This window comes from Brassica rapa, chromosome A01 (assembly GCF_000309985.2).
Source record: "Brassica rapa cultivar Chiifu-401-42 chromosome A01, CAAS_Brap_v3.01, whole genome shotgun sequence".
Taxonomy (NCBI): domain Eukaryota; kingdom Viridiplantae; phylum Streptophyta; class Magnoliopsida; order Brassicales; family Brassicaceae; genus Brassica; species Brassica rapa.
Genome location: NC_024795.2, coordinates 17037829 through 17063005, shown reverse-complemented (window position 1 = coordinate 17063005; position 25177 = coordinate 17037829). Strand labels below are relative to the sequence as shown.

The following is a 25177-nucleotide window of genomic DNA, read 5'->3' as shown; positions in this document are numbered from 1 at the left end:
GGGTGATCTTCTGGAGGCGCGTGAGGGTTTGTCCGGACTCCGATTGCAGCGCGGTTAGTGTCTATGGCTTCGTCTCGACGAGAGGAACATGATAGTGGTCTTGCATGCACAAAATTCGGAATGGTTAGGAAGTTATGGTTGATTTACTAAAACACCCGAAACTGAACTAAATGCATGGCGGTTTTGCGGTGGTTACCTAGGCTTACGATCGGTGGTGATGAGCTCAGCTTGGTCACGGCGTGCGGAGCCTCCGACGAACTCTGATGATGGCTCAGCCTCTGCAAATGTTCCCCTTTCTCATAACTCTTTCTCTCTAACTTATGATTTTCTTGGATGGTTTGGTAGAGAAAACAAAGTGAAAAGGAGTTTTTATAGCCATTACCTTGGGCTAATCTGATTGAGCTTGGGTCTCTGCAGGTTTGAATATGTAGACTTGGGTTTGGGTCAGAATTTGAGTCATTACAGTTATTGCATCTTGTACTTGTTTCTTTTGCTGCAAGCAACGTCTTTTATTAGTGAAACCCAAAGCTAATATTTTTGTATTTAATTATTCTTGTCATGGTCTTGTCCTTATGCAATCGTGCTTTGGATTGTATTAATTCTTCAATGAAGTTTGCGAACCCATCGCTTGAAAAATTCAAGGTGAAACCATAGTTTTTTTGGGGATCAAGTCATCTGATCCATTTCGAGTTCTTAATATTGGCAAAGGTGAGGGCTATTCCGTTAAATTCTGAGCTAGTTTAATACTACTATTATGGAAAGTCTAGTTCGAAACATGATCTGTCTCTGTGAATCGAGTCACTTTGAGAGTCTTGTTTGTTTATTATTATTTTTGATTGTTAAACTGGAAATAGGATAATAGAGGATTCAACGGTTGTGTGAAATGATTGATGTTAAAGACTGTTATATATATTTATATATATATAGATATATAGTAGGAACTATGTGATGAGTGCGGGGACTCAGAGAGATTTGGGCTAGCGACGCATATGAGTACGAGGACCAGAGAAATCTGAGCTAGCGACGTATATAGTACGGGGGCCAGATAAATCTGAGCTAGCGACGTATAGAGTGCGGGGGCACAGAGACATCTGAGCTAGCGACGCATATGAGTACGGGGGCCCAGCGACGTCTGAGCTAGCGACGTATAAGTTGTGTGGTACGGGGTGCAGAGGCCTTTGCATATCGACGCATATTGGTGGAGTGCGGGGGTCTAGAGATGTCTGGACTAGCGACACATATTATATAATCGTATATCCGTATGAGATGAATGCGGGGTGTGTGGACTAGCTATGTACCATCAGCGCATTGTTTGTTTTGTGTGATGCGCTAGGCATCTTGTTTGTTCATGCTAGAGCTATGCCTACATAATCGTAGTGCTATGTACTGAGTCAGTGGTTTGCGGTTTAGCATCCCATATCTCATTGGGTGACTCCTCTGTTGCTCATCTCTCTTTCTTCCCATTGCAGGTGATTTGCCGAGTAATTGGATATCTGGACGGTTTGGTGTCTTGGGGATCATCGTATTTTTATTTCGGCTTTCATTTGATTTATTGGACGTATTTTTATAAATCAATTTAAAGATGTATTTCCTTCAGATTTAATTTTATTAAATGTGTTTGAAATTTTATTCGGTTTTGAATAACTCTGTTTGATTCGGTACTTTGTGGTAAGTAGCACGTCGGTCTCGAGAGAGGAGGAGACGGTGTTACACAACGGGATTTGAATGCCTGTACCGTCAAGGAGAGGAAGCACCGGCTGATTACTACGCCAATGGACGTAACGATCAGATGAAGATCGAAATTTCAATGAAAAATCTGATCTGTAAGGCTACCTCCATGATCGCCTTCGGGAGGCCTAGCCGCAATACGTGCTAACTAAACAATACGTCTCATATATTTGGTCTAGGGAGTTATGAACAGAAATCCATATATTTTATCGGTAGGGAAATTTATTTGTTTGACTGTTTACTTCCCAACCATACATTGAATGGATAAATTAAAAACTCACAGTTTTTGGAGTATCCGAGAAGTTGCCCATAATAAAAGCAATTTTAACAAATTTAGAATTATAAAAAGAGGGTAGGTGGTAGTTATAAACACGCATTAATGGCACCTAACTAAAAACCTACTATAACATAGCATTGCTCAGCTTACAAGGTTTGATACACAAATCCTCTCTAACACAAACGCGAAGAACAATGACTAACGTTGCAGTAATAGCCGCTATTCTGATTACAGTATTGTTATCCGCTAGCGTGTCAGAACAAATGGCTCCATCTCCTTCCTCAGGACCTTCGGGTGCACCAGACTGCATGACGAATCTGTTGAACATGACCGACTGTCTTTCGTACGTTCAGGTTGGAAACGGTGGTGGTGCGGCCAATCCAGACAAAGCTTGCTGTCCGGAGCTTGCTGGCCTAGTCGATAGTTCGCCACAATGCCTCTGTTACCTGCTCGGCGGAGATATGGCGGCTCAGTATGGAATCAAGATTGATAAAGCAAAGGCTCTCAAGCTTCCCGGAGTTTGTGGCGTCGTTACTCCGGATCCCTCACTTTGTTCACGTAATCTTCAACTTTCACTCTGAATTTAAAAAAAAAAAAAATCCTCTTGCATGCAAAAAAACTTAACCATTTTATTTTCTGATTTTTTTTTTAATTAAGAAGCAAATATGAGTAAATATATAAGTCTAAATTGAAGGAAATTTTTAAGAAAAGTTTATAATTTTTTTAAATAAAAATTTTATAAGTTGAAATGTTTGGATCTATACATTTTATGTTTATGTTATAACTAGGCCGGACATTTTATCCAGATCTGAAAACTTGAATCAAAAGCGATCCGAAAATACATGTTTTGGTTTGGTTCTAAATCTAAAGTACTGGTTGGGTATATAATTTTGGACCCATAGGTCTTGGTTCGGGTTTCATGTATTATTTTGGGTCTTCAGTTTGAGTCTAACGGGTCTTTTGTATCTTAGATATCCGAACCGACAAAAACTCAAAATATACCACAAAATTTTAGATATTTAAATTATAGACATAAACTAATCCGGACCAAACAAAAAATGATCTCAACTGAAAATTTATAAATATCTAATTGGGGCCAAATGCCTAATGCCTAATATCCGAATGACCCAGACAATATGATAATCGACCCCAACCTTATACAAAGACCCTACTAGAACTCCAAAAAGGCATTATGTTAATTGATTAGTGCTTTTGATAGCCAAATTTACAGAAAACAAAATAATGTGGCATGTGTAAACTATATATAGAAAGAGATCTGAGAAACGATAATTTTTTGTATGACTCATTCATTCATACCAAGACATTGGAGTTTACAACGAATGAAATACCAACGCAATCGCCTTTGTTTTTGCGACAATAGTGTTTGGAATTGCAGTTGGAGCACCGGAAGCTATGGGCAAAGAGGAAGCGTCCCCAGCCTTCGCTCCAAGTTCAGGTAAATGTTCTACTTCATAGTTTCAGTTTAATGTATGAACATTTTGTTATTAGATTCTACTGGGTTTCAGTTAGTACGGTTACAGAACAATAAACCCAGTTAATACCAAATCACGTTAAATTCATATAGCAATTCTTGGGAAAACAATAAACGTCAAAATACTAATGAGTTAATTTCGATAGGTGCGGAATCACCAGAAGGATTAGGGTCGGGTCCATCAGCTAGCAGGACGAGCGATGCGCCAAACACACCTTATTCTCTTTTTCTCAGTGTCATAATTATTCCATTAGCCTTTGCATTTCATCTATATTCCTGATTTATTTTTCTTATTAGCGACACCATTATTCGTATTGTATTTTCTTATAAAAGGAGTAGTCTTGCTTTTGCAAGTTATTTTTCTGAATTTATTACTTTGTGTTTATGGATTATATATCTTCATTCATCTTACTAAATAAATGTCGTTGTCTTAAAATTAATCGAACCTCTGTTATAATAAAAAAAAAAACAAGGTTTTCTCCTAGGTTTTAAAAACACGTATTTTTATTCAAAATTTAATGGGATTTTTACAAAAATGACTCAAAACAAAAAAATCAAATGTAAAGCTAAACCATGATTTTTTGAAACTTTCATTTGTCCTATTCACCTTATAAATTCGAATTACGAAAATGCCATTATTTTTTTTCTATTTTTTCGAAAATGCTAGTTTTACTCAATCATCCTCGTCTTCCTTTTTTATTTACAATATTGCTATTGTAATCAATACATAAACCACTATGAACAACCAATTTCAAACTCTAAATGCACCTAAAATCAACATCTACATATTCATACTCTTATTTTTTACACACAAAAATCATTTCCTTTTCACTTCCTTTCTTATTTCATCCCAAAATTCAAAGTTTTTCTTTAAAATTTATAAGCTTATTCGAGTTACTTAAGTTAATGATTCTTGGTCAAGAGCGAGTGAATAACTTTCATTAAAAAGTGATGTGTCTTTGGAAAAGCTAAACATGAATCTCATTGGATCTAACAACGATCTTTTAATATTTTCAGATCAGTTCACCAAAGAAGACTTCCGTATAAGTCTTCTTGTCAGAGAAGACTTATAAGGAAGTCTTATGGTCAATGCATAGGTTAGTTTTGCAATTGACTTTTGGTGTGTCTTTTAGAGACGACTTCTCTGGAAGTCTTTGAACTTTTTTTAACAAAAAAATGAGAAGACTTACCGGGAACTCTTCTTGGATAAACATGTTAATTTTGCAATTGACCAATTGTGACATGACATTCTCTAAAATTTCCCTACATAAGACTTCCAGAAAAATCGTCTCAACTGTCAGTAGAAGTCTTATCACTATCGTTAGAAGTGGTCTTAGGTTACTTATGCAATTGATAAATAAAATTTAAATATTTAATTTTTATTAGAAAACTTATATGTAAGTCTTCTACTGGGAAGACTTCTTGGAAGTCGTCCCGATTTTTATTCTGATAATTGAGATGACCTTCCCTGAAAATCTTCTATAGAGAAATCATCTAGAGAAACTAAAATTTCTGACACAATTCAGTCAGTTGCAAAATTAATCTGATTATCCGAGTAGACTTCACTATAAGTCTTCTCTGGTATTTTCAAGTTTTTTTTTTTGAAAACAAAAGTAAACCAATATTTGCAAAGAAAGATTTCGAGAGAATTCTGATCTAGAGTAAACTTTTTTGGAAGTCATTCATTGTAAATTTTCAATTGCAAAATGACCTTAATGGAAGACTTTCTAGAAGTCTTCTATGTCAATGTTTAATATTTCTCTAAAAGTATAAAGATTTTTTAACATTTTCTTTTTAATTCATGTATATTAGTCATTATTGGGGCTACTGAATAAAATTGATAATTTAATTGGTGATAGTCATGAGGTACCAACATTCATGTTTATTAACGTTTCCAGCTAATCCAGGAAGTCTTATGGGAGAAGACTTTCTTGAAAGTCTTCTTCGTTACTTTTTGTAAACTTGTATTCTTAAGAGTGTTAAATAATTTTAAGATATTTTTTTTTTAACTTTCAAAAGTGTTAAATAATTTCAAAAATATCAAGTCATATGGTTTAATGTGACGCTTAATTTTAATTTCTTGTTTTAATTTTCTGCTTAAAATTTAAGTATTCTGAGAAGACTTCTAGTTAATGTGTTATATGTTCTTCTCTTATGTAATGTTTGATCTTTTGTGAATTTAACTATGTTTTTAGTAGTTTTCTCCTTTAGTTTTAGTAAATTTGACTAAATTTTGTGTTATTGTGTTTTGCTATCAAAGTTGTACAGTAAAAACTCTAGATTATTAATATTGAGAATATGGTATTTTCTTAATTTATGGAGTTATTAACTTACAAAAGCTTTTATTTTTTATAATTTTTATATTTTTATTTATAAAATAAGAAAATATTTGATTCTAGGTATAAACATTAATTAAATTTTAGAAACTTGGCTTTTATCTTGTTTTATTATATTATTTGGTGTATATTTTTATGTTTCATAGAATTTAAATGTGGTTTTCTTTATATTTTACTAAAATATTATCAAAATATATTGAAATTTTATGAAATTTTATGAAAATATATGTATTTTAATTGTAAATATAAAAACCAACAATATAATTTTTAGTTTGTATTTATATAAAATATATAGATAGACATATTAGTAATTTATGATTTTAGTGGGACCAAATATTTATATAGGACTTTCCACAAATTAGTATCTTATTATTTTTATCGATTTTTTTTCATATTCTGAATCGGCCAAACTTGGGATCAAGAAATTTTATTAATTTACAGTGTTTATTAATTTACCGAGTATTAACTCATAGAGTTTCTACTGTATATAACTTTAATAATCTCAAGTAGTTTTAGCAAGATAATATTGTAGATATTAACATATTTACCTAATTCTTTTCATTGACATCTCTTCAAATTTACAAAAGAATCCATAACAAAAAGATTACACATACAAACCATAAACAAAACTATGAAACTTGGAGTTAGAGATCATTCCTCCACATAGATAAGCTTGTACTACATTTTACATACACATCATAAACAATGATAGTCCTCATGTTCAGGTTGCAGATTTTTGAAGACTTCGTGGACGACTTCCAGGAAGACTTCACATGCAGGAAGTCTTCGAGGAAGTCTTCCAGGAAAACTTCGCATGCATGAAGTCTTCAAAAACCTGAAACCTGAAACTTTCATCAGCTTCAACACACTCAGATATGTTTACCAGAGGATCGGACAGCTCCTCCGAACATAATTTGGAAAAAAGTAAGAGCTTGAAGCAACAAGAGGTTACCAAATGAAGAAAACATTAGACATGAAAACTTACCAAAATACTCAGATCTGTTGATATACTCAAATTACCGTAAAGCAATTTTACTCTCTAAAAAAAGAGGTTAAGTTGTAGTACTTAGGGATCAAATCCACAAGGAGAAAGGGCACACAATAGATTTAAAGCTGTTAAAAATTAAGCAAGGCAATAGATTTTAAAGCAGTACATAAATCAGAACAAAGTAGATTGATTGGTCTGTTGGTTTGAAAAAATACGAGAAAATAGCTAGATCTAGGATTTAACAATCAGGATTAAAGAGATATAGAATGCATAAGATATGTATGTGATATTCTAGAAATCGAATTCTGATGTATAGATATCCTGCTTTCGCATGTGAGTCTAAATATGTTATCTAAGTCCAATGTTCCAGTTGTCGCATGTATCAAGCAACCTAGCTCAAAAATTCAATTCAAGTGAAGAACCCACCGTCATAGTTGTCTACAATCCAAAGATCAGGGTTTTAGCTAACTACTATACAGTACCGGCCCTGACATAAAGCTGGGGATTGTCAAAGTTTGCTTATAGTTAGTGGTTAAGTATCATTTTATGGGGTCATTGGTGCTGGGTTCAATCAACTAGGAGCACCAAATAAATTTTTGCTTTAGGCATTAAAATGAACTGGGTTGGGCCTGCTACTATAGAACACAAGCATTACTAGCAATTCAATATATTGATATCTTTATCACCTTAGCAACTATTAATTCAATATATTGATATCTTTATCACCTTAGCAGTTCTATAGTTTTAGCTAATCCTTCATAACCCTAATTAACTCTAAATCTAACAAAGAAAACAACTCGGATATAGCAAAGCAGAACGTAGCAATAGTATGAACAAAATACATAGAATAAGCTTAATAGATCAATGAGTTCCTAGACAAGCTTTGAAGGAGTTTTCGATCTTCTCTCCAAATCCACTGAATAAAACTGTTTGCAGCGAATAGTAGAAAATAAGAAAGTGTGTGTTGCCTAATACAATGGCAAAGCACATAAATATTTGGTAAAAGTTGGTCAAGGGCAGTCTTGTAACTATGTGAAACTTCGGGCTTAAGTCGACCTTGAACAGGTTGACCCATCTACGCGCGTCGCTGTTGATCGGCGACAAGAGATGTTTGTCGATCGACACTCGATCTGCATGTCGACTCTGGCTGGTTTTTGAACAACTACGAGTTTCTTTTATCTTAAGCTCCAAAATGCTCCATAATCTCCACATTGCTCCAAAACATACCTAGCTAGACCTGTAAAGACTCTAAAAGACTTCAAAACAATAAATAGACTCTAAAGCAACTACATACCATGGCTAAAAACTGGTATAATACATGGTATATCAACTCCCCCTGACTTACCCTTTACTTGTTCTTAGGGAAAACAAAGAGTAATCACTTGAAAAGGGTTTGAAAAGAGTAGGAACTCACATTATTTAAAATCACTACTCTCACTTCTGAAAATATGAATAGGTGTTAATGATTCAATACTAACCTCAGAGATGTTTCAATGTACTACACTCTAGTTTAGTCACCATATCATACATCACAAAAATCTACTGATAGCGCCTGACATACCCCTCTACTAACCTTATTTCTGCATAAATATAAATGTGTATCCTACATCTTGGGAGTATTGATCAAGGGACACATGAAGTAAAATCAAGAAAGTATCATGGCCAAAATGTAACTCTTTCCTTTATCTTCTCTCTTCTTTGAATCTGATTTTTTTGTTTGCCAAAGTGTAGGCAAATAGTGGGGTTATCAGTAATGTATCTACCCCTCGCTTCCAACGATGTGTGATCATTCATTTGAATTAGAATAGTGGGGTCATAGGTAATGTACCTACTCTTCCGCATCTGTAGAAATCATCTCAAGCTTTCTATAATATGGATGTAGAAGAGAGGTGAAAGGGGAACCGTAGAAACTTAGTCTAATACCTTCCGGACTTGCAGGAGGATTCTGAGCCAATGTATAACAAGCTCCAAAACAAGCAATTTGGATTAATTAAGGTTGGAAGTCAGCTTTAGTTTCTCCAGAGATTCTCAGCAGGTGTGGGTGTTAGTGGTAGATGATACACTGTTGTGTTTCCATCTAATGCATCATGCAATAAATAAATCTAGATGGTGCTAGAAAGTGGCTAGAGTAGCAACTAAATTCTAATAAGATCATTATTCCTTTCTTGACTCAATAGAAACTTAGTAGAACTTAATAGAAATACGACTTAAAATAAGGCACAATATCAATAAAACCTCCCCAATACTTAAACAACACTGTCCACAGTGTTATTTAGTCGAAGATTGGTGGAAAAATAATCAAAAGTACACAGTGTAACAAGGAAAACGATATACCTGCTCGATTTATAATAGTGTCGATCGACACAGTGAAGTGGTGATCGATCGCTGCTGGTGATGTACTATCGATCGATACCGGCCAGTCCTTGTGCGAACCAAAATTCACTTTCCTTGAGGACTCAGATTCTCTCATGTGGGAACCGAAATTTGCACTGTCGATTTCCGTTTAAATAAAAAAAGTAGGAGAACCCTAATTTCCCAGAGGTCCCAGATATCTGCTAAAACAACACGCCAAGCAATCAAAACACGAAATAAAGACAAGAAAAGATAATAAATCGAAAAGAGAGCAAAGTACGTCTTATTCCGAATTCGCGTTTGAGCAATACAACAAGGTAAAAGCCTGGGCTACGAGAGCTGTCGGCGAGATTCCTAGTTTTAAAACCCTAAAGCTGCTAAACCTAATTGAGTTGCAGCTCGAATAACAATAACGGAAAATTACCTAAACTGCTTTAAGTGCTAAGTATGCTGTGAAAAAGTTCTCTCCTGTGCCTCTCCCCTAGAACTTCTTATATACTCCTCCAAAGTCGGTTTTAGCTTTTCCCCTTCAGCCCTTAACAAGTCATAGCTCAAAAATGGAGATATTCCGATTTTCCCGATCTTCGTGATTATCTTCGGAAACTTCACATTTGTCTGCGGAAACTTGACATTTATCTTGCGTTACGAACCAATCATAACCCGTCATAAGGCTTATTGGTTTTTGGTTAAGGAATCGTAAGTGGGCTTCGAGTTGTGTTTTAGGTCTCTTTGGGCCGCCTTTGACTCGAAACGTTTATTACTGTTTCTTCGATAAAAACAAACTTCCCGTGGTTTTTATCGTAAAGTTTGACTGATGACTTTGAGTGATGAGAAACAAAGAATGGTTTAGCCATGGCTTACGGAAGATAGCATTAAAGAGTAGACGATAAAAGCTTGCTGGAGCTCGGTCGCTACATAGCGACCGAGTCGTGTACGTGTGCGTGCTCGGTCGCTACGTAACGACCTAGCCGTGTACGTGCTTGGTGGCTACGTAGCGACCGAGCTTGGCTGGAGCTTGGTCGCTACGTAGCGACCGAGCCGTGTGCGTGCCCGGTCTCTACGTAGCGACCGAGCTTGGCTAGAGCTCGGTCGCTACGTAGCGACCAAGCTGTGTATGTGCTCGGTCGCACCGTAGCGACCGAGCTGTGTACGTGCTCGGTCGTAACGTAGTGACCGAGCTGTGTACATGCTCAGTCGCTACGTAGCAACCGAGCTTGGCTTGTGCGTGGTCCGATGGTAATACTTGAGCTTGTCCGTGGCCGATTTGGATATGTGTCTGTTGCCTTCGGAAAATTTGTATTTAGTGGTTCGATTGAGATTGAAACAATATTTTACCGCAAGGCTCTTTGTAATGATTCTTTTTACGAAGAGTAACTTTCGTAAAAAAATTTCATGCTGATTTTTACGGTGATTTGGATGTTAACTTCGTCATGACCATTTTTGACCCCAACAGTTACCCCCCAGCCCGATAGAATCGTGGATCATTGATTAGATTCTAGCATGCGGTTAGGCAAGTTAGGCATGTTGGACGAAGTTCGTATCCAAAGATTCGTAGACAAACATTGACAAAGAAAAACTTATGCATATACAGAAAAGTTTTTTTTATTGGGGCTGCGCCTTATGAAGGCTGCCTACGTACCCTTGTCGAAGGGATCAAGCCTTTCGTAGTTCGTTTTGGAGTTAAAATGCTTACGACTGTTTTCCAATGAGACATTTACAGTTTAGCTATGTGTCATGTAGAGATTATCAGGCATGTTGCTGTTGATGGCATTTTATATCGGACCTTTGCCGGGCTTGAAACTACCCTTGTTGGCTGTTTGCGTTGGCCAAGTGTGGCCGTATTTTTGTTTTCGGGACTGAAAGTTTGTGGCTTCGAATCCCAGCCGCTTTGCCACTTTTTTAATAAATTGTGTTTCGCGTTTTAAAAACATGTTTGTATTCGTTCGATTGTAGAGGGAAGAGTATGAGTTGTCATCTCATATCTAACTATTTGTAGATCGTTATATTCATTGTTCGTTTTAGATGTACGAAATTTTTTGTTTTCGGAACTTCATGAACATTGGAATACAAGCGAAGAGACATATTTTGGGATCTCGTATCTTTTGATATCATGCCTAGAGATATTAGAGACCAGTGTGCTGGGTTTAGGGCAAGACCTAGGCTTACTTCTGGTTTTAGGGGGGGTGCGATGACTAATTCGGCTTACATATCCCGTTATAGTTTCAACCTGATTCCATACCGATTTAAAGTCCGTGATAGGTTCTCGGCTTATACGACTTGTATGGTTGTAACCGAGCATCTCTCCAAGGACAATTTCTAAGTCTCCTGGAAGTACTGACCAAAATTTTTGATTTCTTTCATAGCGCTATTACCCTTGTGTCGGGTGTATGAGAGCTATCTCTACGAGATGGCTAAGTCTGTTTAGGACTGTTAAGAGTTTGTTGTGATCAGCAACAAACTTATTGATAGATATTACCGTTTTTGAATCTTCGCGAAGGATACGTGTTTTAAGAGGGTGTTAGTGCCTATGATTGTTTGGTCCTCCAAGATGTTGTTTTTATCAAGGAAGGAATTTTTGTCGAAAAATGTTTCTTCAAGCGTCTGCGACGTCTCGCAATGCTGAAGATTGGTTTCTCTTTCGTATGCTGCGTTTCGTGCTCAAAATGTTCGTGGGCTTGAAGATGTTATGCAGTATTGCAAGGGTTTAGTCTTAACCATGCGTTTGAGAAACATTTTGGTTTGTCTACGGATGTTCGCAGCCAAAATTGTAGTTCCTGTTTGGATTTGATTTGCGATCAAGGAGTTAGGACCAAGGGGTCGCGTAAATTTGTCCCCGGAAAGAGGCATCCTCCTATACTGTGTTTTGTGAGGTGTTGGCCTTCCGAGATTTCTTTCGTGTATATTTGAGGATGTTTCGTATAGCTATAGGAGCTTTGTTACGAGTTTTCCTTACATGCTGCATTTTACGAGTAAAACACAACAAGCTTAAAGTGAATCGTAGTATATGGAACTTGGTCGATTTTTGACAAGTTCAACCTTTTTCTTTAACTGTTTGGTTGTGAGGACTGAGTTTTGTGATGACGAATTTACCGTATGATTCCCGTTTCTGGGTCATACGATAATTGTTTGTGTAATCGTTACAAGGCGTTTCAAGACAAATTGCGGATTACCGTTTAGCCGTCAAGTTATTTGAGCGGTGGTCGTTCATTGTTTTGGCTTTGCATGAAGGCTGTGCTCAGATTTAAAGCCGAGGACGTTGTTGGTAAAGGATTAAACCATGACACTTTTGTGGTAGCACCAAAGCCGTGTTAGTTTACGATTTTTCCTTAAAGGGATGCCAAATTTTGGTTCAGGCTATACGGAAAGGTGTAGTTAGCCGAGGGCCAAAGGGCGTTTGTTGAGAATGATATGCCAAGTAGGCCGGAGCTTTTATGTTTTAAGATGGTCCATGGGTGTAGAAAACGATATTTTCTTTAGGCTTAAGTTATACGACGAAAATTTCGTATAATGTTTTCTTTAGTCGTATGAAAATTGTTTCCTTTTTATCCGAGGGAGACGAAGGCTAAAAGTCTCGACCCAGAACCCGTGCAGAGTCAGTTTCGAGGTTATTTCCTGCTTGGATATATCCGAGGGAAGTGAAACGTAGAAGTCAGCGCTCTACGATGATAGTAGATCGGATATGTCAAAGTAGCGATGTTTCCGGAGACTTTATGGGACATGTTTCTGCTTTGATTTCGATCTTTGGTGAGATTTCCTTGGAATCACTCCAGGTTCAGCGGAAACTGAAAGCAATGCTGGTGGTTGAAGATTTTCTCGTATAATTTTTGACTTTTATACGAAACTCATTTTATTTAAGTCGAAAGGGTCTTCCAGAGTTTGGCTAATCGTCGAGTTTTAGTTTAATATTGGTACAAGTTTTCTAAACGCATGATCGCAATAAGAGGTGCTGTATAGTCCTCGAGATTTTGCTTGTGATGTTTTAGATATGTTGTTGGCGTTTATACAAATCTTTGCCTATTGGGACAATTTTATTGAGGCATCCGATTGCCTAAGTGTTTTCTGCCTACCGCTGCGAGAATTTACTTTGTCAAAAGTATTTTTTTTATGCCGAGGCAAAATGTTTTTTTTGAAGTAATGGAGTATGCGAGTATAGTATACGTACCAACTCCCTCCTTTTTTTTGAGGAATAGAATGACCGACAGTCTGGGTCGGTTTAAAGACGACGCTAGGATTCCGACTTGGTGGTTTTCAGGTTGAAAACTTGGAATATGTCGTTTTTAAGAAAGTTGCTAGGAACGAATCGATTTTAAGATGATGTGCGTCTCCCTAGTTTTTTTTGTTTTTTTTTGGGAAGCGAGCTAAGTATGCGTGGCAATCGTTTCTCGTTTTTGCGAGAGTTTAGATTGGTTAGCAAGATCTGCCAGAGCAATTGAAGAGCAATAGGAAAAATTGTCTATGACTTAGTTCACTAGACTATCCACCTAAGTTTTAAGTTTCCTAAAATTCTATGGCAGTCTCAAAAGAGTTTTATTGCTTAGTACCTTCCTACGAAAATTCCAAGTTTGATCTTGAAACAAGTCGGACATACCTTAGTGTTCTCGGAGATGCAGTTTTGTCTCTTCTCAGTTTTGGTTGCTTATTTCCCCTTCGTCTTCTCGTGTATGTTCGCCATTTTTGATATTGGTGTTTATCCTTTAAAACTTGACATTTATCTTTCTGAACTTGAATGTTATCTTCTCCTTAGATATGACGTCAATTTTTATAAAAAGGTTCAGCGTAATCGTATAGTTAAGGCGGTTAAGGTGTTAAGTTTACTGTTGCCGTTTTATATGATTAATTTGAATCCATGCGAGAAAACAAGTCTTTGCGGTTTTTTATCGTGAAGTTTCAATGGTAACTCCTATCGAGATGACACAAGAGACGTTTCGATCGAGATTCAAAGGAGAACGCAAAGATGGAGGTAAGGGCGAGTAGGAAGAAGCCAAGGAGTTTTAGACGAGTCTTACTTGTTTTCGTCGTAAAATCTCAACGTAAACTCTGATTGAGACAAAACAAAAGCGTTTCAATCGGGATTCAAAAGAGAACGGAAAGGAGGATCTTTTTGAGGCCTCACAGGTTGCTATGTAGCGAGTAAGAGCAAGCCAAGAAGTTTAGACGAGTTTAACTTGTTTTCGTCGTAAAATTTAAACGGAAATTCCAATTGAGACGAAACGAAAAGCGTTTCAATGAGAATTCAAAAGAGAACGCAAAGGAGGACCTTTTTGAGGCCTGACAGGTCGCTACTAGAGAGTTGGAGGTCTGACAGGTCGCTATGTAGCGAGTAGGAGCAAGCCAAGAAGTTTAGACGAGTCTAACTTGTTTTCATCGTAAAATCTCAACAGAAATTCTAATTTAGACGAAACGAAAAACGTTTCGATCAGGATTCAAAAGAGAATGCAAAGGAAGACCTTTTTGAGGCCAGACAGGTCGCTATGTAGCGACCAGGTTTGGGCACTGGCTGGTCTAACTCGAGTTTTGATGATATGTTGATGCGGTCATTTCGTAAATGCTGCGAAAGCCTCATCATTAAATATTGACTCTTTTCACTTTGCAAATGATGTTCCGTAAAACATTTTCGAGTTTAATTTTACGAAAGCTGTGTAAAAAATATTGACTCTTTTCACTTTGCGAATGATGTTTCGTAAAATGTTATCGAGTTCAGATTGACGAAAGCAATCTCGTAAAATGTTGTCAAGCTTAATTTTAAGAAAGTTATTCCGCAAAACTATTATGAGTTTAATTTTACGAAAGCTGTTTCGTAAACATGTTTTCGAGTTCGGATTGACGAAAGCTGTCTCGTAAAAAGTTGTCAAGCTTAATTTTAAGAAAGTTATTCTGCAAAACTAATATGAGTTTAAATTTACGAAAGCTGTTTCGTAAACATGTTTTCGAGTTCGGCTATGGGAGAGCCCTTTTTCGGAAAAGTAATGTTTTGCGGCTCTTCTGCAACTTTAGTTTCTGGGTTCAAGTTTCATAAATTTTGGCTTTGACGAGCTTAATTTATTGCGACTCAACTTAATCAGAAATTTTCTCGTTTTCTGCAGGATTGATCGGAGGAAGTTCTGAGTAATTTTGCCGTAATAAGCTCGAATTCGACGATTTATGTTACCATAGAAACGATTCTTAAGTATTTTATGAAACCTTAGGTTTCAGAAAATGTTTTAGCAGTGAGGAAAACGATCTCCCGTTTTGCTTTGTTTCGTCTCCGTCAACCGTTTTTAGGTTTCGAATGATTTTTAAGAAATCAACTTTGTTTCTCTGAAAGTTATTTGGAAGAAGTACAGCCGTGGGGGTTTCGTAATCGATTTGCTGCGCTTCCTTTTTCCGCGATTAACCTAGGGGTTTTCTGCAGTTTTTGGGAGAACCAGTTTTACTTTTCCGAAAAGTTTTCAAAAAACGTGTTTTGGTAAAACCCTTATGCATTGAGACTTCTTTAACTCGGTAATGAGCCAAACTTACGGGGTTTGATAAACTTTATCGTTTCCCTTTATGTTTAGACAGAGAAATCGCGAGCTCGTTTCGTAGCACTTCCTGTGGCGAAAAATCGCGATTTTTTTCAGGCACTGTGGCATTTGCGTAATTGTTGGCCACAGGCGCAGTGGGGTTGTCTTACCAGCGTTGTTGCGAACTGCGATTTTGTCTTTTGTATTTCCAGACATTGTTTTGATCAAGTGTTTTGTGGCTGAGAGTTAGATTGATCCGTACCCCCCTCCTTCTAGCGCCAAACTGTGGGAAACACACGCCAAGCAATCAGAACACAAAATAAAGACTAGAAATGATAATAAATCGAAAAGAGAGCAAAGTACGTTTTATTCTGAATTCGCGTTTTAGCGTTACAACAAGGTAAAAACCTGGGCAACGAGAGTTGTTGGCGAGATTCGTAGTTCTAAAACCCTAAAGCTGCTAAATCTAATTGAGTCGCAGCTCGAATAACAAAAACGGAAAATTGCATAAACTGCTCTAAGTGCTAAGTTTGCTGTGAAAAAGTTCTCTCTTGTGCCTCTCGCCTAGGACTCCTTATATACTCCTCCAAAGTTGGTTTTAGCTTTTCCCCTTCTGCCCTTAAGAAGTCATAGCTCAAAAATGGAGATATTCCAATTTACCCGGTCTTCGTGATTATCTTCGGAAACTTCACATTTGTCCGCGGAAATTTGACATTTGTCTTGTCTTACGAACCAAGCATAAACCGTCATAAGGCTTATTGGTTTTTGGTTAAGGAATCGTAAGTGGGCTTCGAGTTATGTTTTAGGTCTATTTGGGCCATCTTTGAATTGAAACGTTTATTACTGTTTCTTTGATATAAACAAACTTCCCGCGGTTTTTATCGTAAAGTTTGACTGATGACTTCGAGTGATGAGAAACAAATAATGGTTTAGCCATGGCTTACGGGAGCTAGCATTAAAGAGTAGACAATAAAAGCTTGGTCGGAGCTCGGTCGCTGTGTACGTGCTCGGTCGCTAAGTAGCGATCGAGCTTGGCTGGAGGTCGGTCGCTACGTAGCGACCGAGCTTGGCTTGTGCGCGGTCCGAATGCCATACTTGAGCTTATCCGTGGCCGATTTGGATTTTTGTTCGTTGCCTTCTGACAATCGCTGTTTAGTGGTTCGATTGAGATTGAAACAAGATTTTACCACAAGGCTCTTTCGTAAAAAATGTTCATGCTGATTTTTACGGAGATTTGGATGTTAACTTCGTCGTGACTGTTTTTGACCCCAACATCTACGAGAGCCAACGAAAAGTGACAAATAAATGTAGAAAATATGAAAAGACATCAAATTGAATTTATAGAAAAAGTAGATCTTATTTCAAATTCGCGTAAGAGCATTGCGATCATCACAAAAGATTATAAAATCTTTGGCCGTAAGAGCTGTTAGCGAGTTACCTAGTTCTAGCCACATAAAACCTTAAACCTATTTCAGTTGCAACTCGATAACGAAAGACGAAAAAAGATACGAAAAAGGTTTTGATTGATTTCAGACTGAACCTTATGAAAGGCTGCTTACATACCTCTTTCGAGGATCAAGCCAAACGTATTTCAATTGAAAGAGTGAACTAGGAGATCGAAGTTCTTGTGCGAGTTCGTCTAGTAATCGAGTGCCAATCATAGAAAAATAACATGTCGAGAATAATATATGGAGTTTCTAAGTGCAAAGAGTGCTAAAAAAAAAAAATTTCCATGCGCTTCTTTCCTTGGCTACCCTTAGATATGCCTCCATGGTCCGCCGTCTTTCCTTTTCTGCCCTTGATTCAAGTTTATCTCCTCGCTAAAATATTCCATTTTCTCAATCTTCATGATTATCCCTTGAAACTTGTCATTTATCTTCGAACTTGACATTTATCTTCTTTCGTAAATATTCAATAAACCGTCATGGTGATTTTGGGCCGATTCTTGTAAAAAATCGTAAGTGGATTTTTGCCGCGTTTTAGACCCTTTGGGCCATTTTTTGAGTAAAACGTTTTTTATGATTTCTTTCGGAGAAATTGCCTTCTTTACGATGTTGGTTTTACAAAATACCAGAAACCAGTCGTATAGTTGAGAAAACTATGGTGTTAAGGTAACCGGTATCGTTTTATTCAATTGATTCAAATTCATACGAGAAAAGAAGTCTTTGTCATTTTTAACGTAAAATTTTAACGGTAACTTCGATCGAGACGAAACAAGAGACAATTTGATCGAGACCCGAAAGAGAGAGTTCCACAGACGAGAGTGCATGGTGTGGGAATGATCCAAGTTGCCTGATGGAAAATTGGACGAGATTGATCCAACTCGCCATTGGGCGAGTTGGATGTGGTGGGTCCAACTCGCCCAATGGCGTGTTGGATTGCTTGATCCAACTCGCCATTGGGAAAGTTGGATGTGGTGTGTCCAACTCGCCCAGTGGCGAGTTAGATTGGTCGATTTAACTCGCCATTGGGCGAGTTCGATGTGGTTCATCCATCTTGCCCAATGGCTATTTGAATTGGTGGATCTAACTCGCCATTGTGATATCACTAAAATTACTCTAAGGAGTGATTTACTCTCTCAAATAAGAGGTTCAATTGTAGTACTTAGGGATCGAATTCACAGAGAGCTAAGACACACAATAGATCTATCTAGTTATGTAGTTAAGCTTGGTTGAATGGTTTTAAAGCAGTAAATAGTAGGTGTGAACAAGTAATTTTTGATTGATTGGTTGATTGGGTTTTAAGATAGATATAAGAAACGTTAAACTTTGGGTTTCTATTCAGACAATCAGGATTATAGAGATATAGACTACTAAGCATATGTGGATATTTTAGAACTCAAACATATACGGGATGTCGATCAATGCACCTTTCAGCCTGTCGATCGATACAACTAATGAGTTGTCGATCAACGTTCCTTCCAGGGAGTGTTACGAATGGGTTTGAACGCATTCACTAGGTTAACTAAATCAGCTTCCGCTTGTTTCTAGCTATCCTAGCACAACCTAAACTATTTCAGACAAAGAACCAAACTTCCGAATGCGCCCTAATGTCTATAGGAAAAGTCCTAGTTAGCTATTTTAGAACATAGGCATTAAGAACAGTTTAGTTGATTAATATCATAACACTTACCAATTCTATATTTTGGGCTAATCCCTCATGAATATCTGAACCCTGAATCTAACATGGTGATCTACTCAGACATGGCTAAGCAATTCATAACAATAGAATAAGTAAATTGCATAAATAAAGAAACTTGAGTTCCAATTACAAAGTTCTGGAGGAGTTCTTGGATTTTCTCTCCGAACCTAAGACTCTAAATGTTTTGATGTATGAAAAGTAGAAAGTATGAAAGCGTGTGTTGCCTAGAACAATGGCCGAACACAAAATATTAGGTTAAAACTCTGATATCACTCAAATTACCCTAAGGAGTGAATTACTCTAAGAGGTTCAGATGTAGTACTTAGGGATCGAATCCACAAAAACTCTAGGATTACACAATAGATTTATAGTCTTTGAACTAAGACTATATTAAAAGGTTTATAGGTTTTAAAGCAGTAAATGAATTGGTGAGCAAGGTTATTGCTCGATTGGTTTGTTTTGAGGTTGTTAACAGTTGGGAGAATAGCTAGATTCATGTATATTCTCAGGTGTGATAAGTAAATAACTTAATTTGGATTTTTAGGGGTTTATTGATATTAATTTTTCTTGAATTCAATCTCAGATATAATCAATTTGATCATCTAATTTGGATCTCGGATTTCAACTATCGTGTGTTAACCGCGAGAAAGTGTCGATCGATGATTCATTAAGAATATCGATCGATACACCTTTCAAAATAACGATTGAAAGAACTATCGCCGCATCGATCGATGCTTTTTCCAGAGAGCTTTACGAACATGTTTGATTTTATATTTTCTAACTTACTAGATCAACTCTCGTTTGTATCTAGTCAGTTAGATCATACTAGTTTATTTCCAAGTATTGAGTCAAGCAATGGCTTGATCTCAACTAATCCTAAGATCTAAGTTTAAACGGTGATTAATCCTAAACTTAGATTTAAGAACAACTAGATAAATAACTATTATTTTAAACACCCTAACAACAGTTTAAGTCAGTAATAAATTTATCAACCTATTGAGAAATCTAAATCTAACAGTAAGACTACTCAAACATATTCATAAGAAACATGGTTATGATGGTCTGAATAATACTTTATAAATGAATAGCAGGAGAAACAATAAATAGAGTAATGAAAGCAAAGAAGTTCAAGAGCTTCTCTCTCTCAAGGTGTACAAATCTCTCTCCAAATGTAATTTTTCTCTCTTTGGAATAGTTTGAAGCATAGCCGTTAACAATGACTTAGAAAACAGTAAAATAGGGTTTCAGGTCGTCTAGGGGTATATTGGTTATATGTGGTAACTTCTGGGCCTAAATTGGTCATAGAACAAGCTTGACCTCTTTTCTGGGATCACTGTCGATCGACATTATGGATGCACCGTCGATCGACATTCATTCATCTCCTCGACAGCTACCTCTCGCGAGGCAGACTTACCACTCTTCAGTAAAACATGCATAACTTCTGCTACATGATGCTGATTGACCTCACAAAAGATGGGCTCCATCTAACACTGGGAAGGTCTTCATCCATAGCTAAACATCTGACATGTCTGTGCAGTTCTACCCTCAAAAGGCTTCAAAATCACCATATTTTCCAGAACGTACCTGAACCTGTAAACACTCTAAATAGACTCTATATAGTAGTAAATATATCTTAAAACACCTATATACCATGGCTAATAATGGGTAAAATCCATGGTATATCAAACTCGTCAGGGGTAATCTGGTAATTCTTGTGGGACTTGGGATTTAAGTCAGCTGGAACCCAATCTGGATTCTACGTGCTTGGCCGTCGATCGACACCACAGGGTCTGTGTCGAGTAATTGTTGCCTTCGCCCATCGATCGATAGTCGTGGTCGATGGTCAACTTCGGGCCTTTGTCATTTTCTCTCCAAAATGCACCAAAATCACCACTTTTCTCCAAATCACTCGAAAACTTGAAATCATACTAAAAAGACTCCAAAACAACTATAAGGTATTTAAAAACACCTATATACCATGGCTAAAAATGGGTAAAATCGATGGTATATCAACATCTCCAGACTTACTCTTTTGCTTGTCCTCAAGCAAAAACAATGAGCAGTCTCTCTGAAAGGTGTTTTTGAAACAACAGGGACTCACATAGATTAAGAAATTACTATCATCACCTCAACAGTATTGCAACCACATCAAATAAATCTTAACTTAGAAGTACTTCTAATGCAATATCCTAGCTGAGCAACCAATTCCATTCATCCAACAACTTAACTAATCATGTTTGACTAACATCTCTACTGACCTCATTTAGTGCATGTAAATAAAAAGGTGTGGGCTTTACCTTGGGAGTATCGATCACTGAATACATGGAATCAACTCAAGCAAGTATCTGGATTTGCAGGTAACCTTTTCTGATTTCCCTTCTCTCTTCTCTCTTCTCTTAATCCGATTTTTTTTTTTGCAAAGTTGTAGGCGAGTAGTGGAGTCATCGATAATGTATCTACCCTTCGCTTCCAAACAATGTGTGATCATTTCTTTGAATTAGAATAGTGGGGTCATAGGTAATGTACCTACCCCTCAATATCTCAGGAAATCATCTCAATCTTTTATAAATATATATGGATACCAAAGAGAGGTGGAAAGAAAAATAGTGACACTAAGTCTAATACCTTCAAGGCTTGCATGAGGATTCTGATCTAATGTATACCAAGCCCCAAGACCAGCAAGTTAAGCTCAATTAGGTTGGAGGTCAGCTTTGGTTCTTCCAAACATTCTCAGCAAGTGTGAATAACTAGCAGGCTGATCCTCCTTAGCATCTATTGTACATTATGCAGTCAATAAATCTAAGAATGGTGCTAAAAAAGTGGTTAGATGAGTGAGAAAAATTATAGAAGTTCATTTGTCCCTTTCTTGATTGAATTAAACTTTATAAAAAACATTTTAAAAACTCATATATAAATAATATTAGTAAACCTCCCCCCAGACTTAAATTACACTATCCCCAATGTATATCTAGTCGAAGTTTGGTGAGATTATAAATCATAAGTATTGAATGTAACAAGGTGTAGGCTTTACCTTGGGAATATCGATCACTGAACACATGGAATCAACTCAAGCAAGTATCTGGATTTGTAGGTAACCTTTTCTGATTTCCTTTCTTTCTTCTCTCTTCTCTGAATCCAATTTTTTTTTTTCCAAAGTTGTAGGCGAATAGTGGGGTCATCGATACATTACCCCTCGTTTCCAAACAATGTGTGATCATTTCTTTGAATTAGAATAATGGGATCATAGGTAATGTACCTACCCCTCTGCGTCTCAGAAAATCACCTCAATCTCTTATAAATATATATGGATGCCAAAGAGAGGTGGAAGGAAAATTAGTGACATTAAGTCTAATACCTTCCAGGTTTGCAGGAGGATTCCGATCCAATGTATACTAAGCCCCAAGACAAGCAAGTTAAGCTCAATTAGGTTGGAGGTCAGCTTTGGTTCTTCCAAACATTCTCAGCAAGTGTGAATAACTGGCATGCTGATCCACTTTAGCATCTATAGTACATTCCGCAGTCAATAAATCTAAGAATGGTGCTAAAGAGTGGTTAGATGAGTGAAAAAAATTGTAGAAGTTCATTGTCTCTTTCTTGACTCAGTAAAAATATAAAAAACATTTTAAAAGCACATATATAAATAATATTAGTAGATCTCCACCCCCCCCCCCCCCAGACTTAAATTATACTATCCCCTTTGTATATCTAGTCGAAGTTTGGTGAGAATATAAATCATAAGAATTGAATGTAACAAGGAGAACGATATACCTGATGTCGTTCTCGATCGACACGAGAGTGTGTCTATCGATCGGTGTTGGTGTTGTACTGTCGATTGATGTCGACCTTGTCTCATCGGTCGATGACAAGTTACCTCTCCTTGGTTCTCTTTTTGGTTTTTCTGGTTTTCTATATACGTATATGTTTTTTAGACCTGCAATAAATAATATATAAATAATAAAACTAAAAGAAATTTCCTAAGAGTGGGTTGTCTCCCACTCAGCGCTTTGTTATAGTAGCTTGACTTTGGAGGTCGTTTTAGCTACTAATGACCGAACAAGTCATTCAACTCGCCCGTTCGGCGTGTTGGACCGGACAAGTCATCCAACCCTCCGAACGGGCGAGTTGGAACAAACAAGCAGTCCAACTCGCTCGTTTGGCGAGTTGGATCAACTAATCTATCTTCATCTCGTCCTCGTAGCTCCCTCCTTCGAGATCGGAACGGAACAAACTTGCTCTTGTTTCATCTCGGTCGTAGTCACCATTGGAACTTTGCGATTTAAAAACTGCAAGAACTCGTTATCTGGTATGATATCTGAATTGATCGTATAAAATGGCAATGTTTAACTAAACACCTTGTACAGCCTCCACTATACGAGAAATTTGAACTTTCTTCGGAATCGACGTTGTTTCAGAAGCATTCTTTCGATAAATCGTTAAATTGCTTAAGTCGGAAAACAGCCCGAACGGGTCCAGAACGCGGCTAAAATCCCACTCACGATTTTCTACAAAATCAAGCCCAATCGTTATGACGGTTTATCTTTTATCCTGCAGGAGAAGAAAATTGTCAAGTTCGAAGGATAAATGTGAAGTTTCTAAAGATAAACACGAAGATCGAAGAAAAATGGAATATTTCTGCGAAGCGATAAACTTGACCGAAGGTAGACAGGGAAAGAGCAAACTGCCTCTAGGAGGAGTATATATGGACATCGAGGTTGAAGAGGCAAATGGACAATTATTTTCTCTTAGAACTCTCTGCACTTAGAAACTTCAGGCATTATTCTCGACATGTTCAGTTTTTATGACTGGCCATCGATTACTAGACAAACTCACAAGGCGGTTCGATCTCTTATTCTACTCTTTCAATCGAACTACGTTCGGCTGGATCCTCGAAAGGGGTATGTAGGCAGTCTTTCATATGGTTCAGTCAGAAATCAATCAAAACCTTTTTCGTCTTTTGTTATCGAGCTGCGACTAACCTAGGTTTAAGGGTTTAGGTTGCTAGAACTAGGTAATTCTCTGAAAGCTCTTGCGGCCGAAGCTTTTATAATCTCTTGTAATGATCGCAACGCTCTCATGCGGATTAAAAATAAGATCTACCTTTTTTTATAAATTCATTTTGTTATCTTTTCATATTTTACGCATTTATTTGGTCACTTGTCGTTGGCTCTCGCACAGAATCTGGGACCTCAGGGAAAGATAGGGTCTCTTGACTTTCCTGCGAGTACGGAAATTGACTGTGTGAATTTCGGTTCCCACAGTTTGGCGCTAGAAGGAGGGGGCGGCAACGGATTACCCTTACTCATGGCCACAAAACGCTTGATCGAAACTATGTCTGGAAATATGAAAGAAAAATTCGCAGCACTGACAGCTCCTACGGCCAACGCTAACGCAAACACCATAGTGCTCAACACAATCAAAAACCTAGTAGCGACTTTTCGCCACGAGAAGTGCACCAAAACGAGTTCGCGATTTCCCTGTCTAAACAGAAAGGGCAACAATAAATTTTATCAAACCCCGTAAGATTCGGCTCATTACCGAGCTAAAGAAGTCTCAACCCATAAGGGTTTCACCAAAAGATGTTTTACGAAAACCTGTCAGAAAAATAAATCTTTCTCTCTCCAAAACCACGGGAAACCCCTAGGTTAATCGCGGGAAAAGGAAGCACAAGAAATCGGGTACATAACTCACTGGTGTACTTCTTCCAAATATCGTTCGGAAAAACCCTAGATTACTCGCGGAAAAAGGAAACACAACAAATCGGGTACACAATTCACCGATGTACTTCTGATCTCACTTAAATTACTCTAATGAGTGAATTACTCTCTCAAATAAGAGGTTCAGATGTAGTACTTAGGGATCTTATCCACATAGACTCTAAGATTACACTGTAGATTTATTGTCTTCGAAATAAAGCTAGATTAATAAGTTTTAAGAAGTAAATGAAGTGGTGAACAAGGTAGTTGTTCGATTGGTTTGATTTGAGGTCGTTAACAGTTGGGGAAATAGCTAGATTCAGGTATTATCTCAAGTATGATAAGTAAGCAACTTATTTTGGTTATTAGGGGTTTATTGGTATTAATTCTTCTCGAACTTAAACTTGGGTAAAATCTATTGGATTATCTATATCTAGATCTCAGATTTCAACTTCCGTATATAAATCACGAGAAAGTGTCGATCGATGATTCTTAAAGAAATATCGATCGATACACCTTTCAAAATAGCGATCGCCAAAACGATTGTCACGTCGATCGATGCTTCTTCTAGAAAGCTTTACGAGCGGGTTTGATTAGTGTTCTCTAATCAATTAATCCTAGGATCTTAGTTAAAGGTTGATCAATCCTAAACTTAGCATTAAGAGCAACTAAATGAAGAACTATATTT

General features: G+C 37.3%; 1 protein-coding gene and 1 long non-coding RNA gene across 2 annotated transcripts in view; one reads left to right on the top strand and one right to left on the bottom strand.

Annotated features, from left to right (window-relative positions):
- Positions 1–2148: 2148 nt before the first annotated feature.
- On the top strand, positions 2149–3933 carry LOC103844285 (non-specific lipid transfer protein GPI-anchored 2). The gene is made up of 3 exons (XM_009121085.3): positions 2149–2563; positions 3387–3461; positions 3644–3933. Exons 1-3 carry the CDS (start codon positions 2200–2202, stop codon positions 3775–3777), a joined length of 573 nt encoding a protein of 190 aa, XP_009119333.1. The 5' UTR covers positions 2149–2199; the 3' UTR covers positions 3778–3933.
- The window catches only part of LOC117133422, a 30378-nt gene continuing 8943 nt past the window's right edge, over positions 3743–25177 (bottom strand). The window contains exon 2 of the long non-coding RNA XR_004457210.1: positions 3743–25106. This is a non-coding gene — a long non-coding RNA (uncharacterized LOC117133422). The remainder of the gene's footprint in view (positions 25107–25177) is intronic.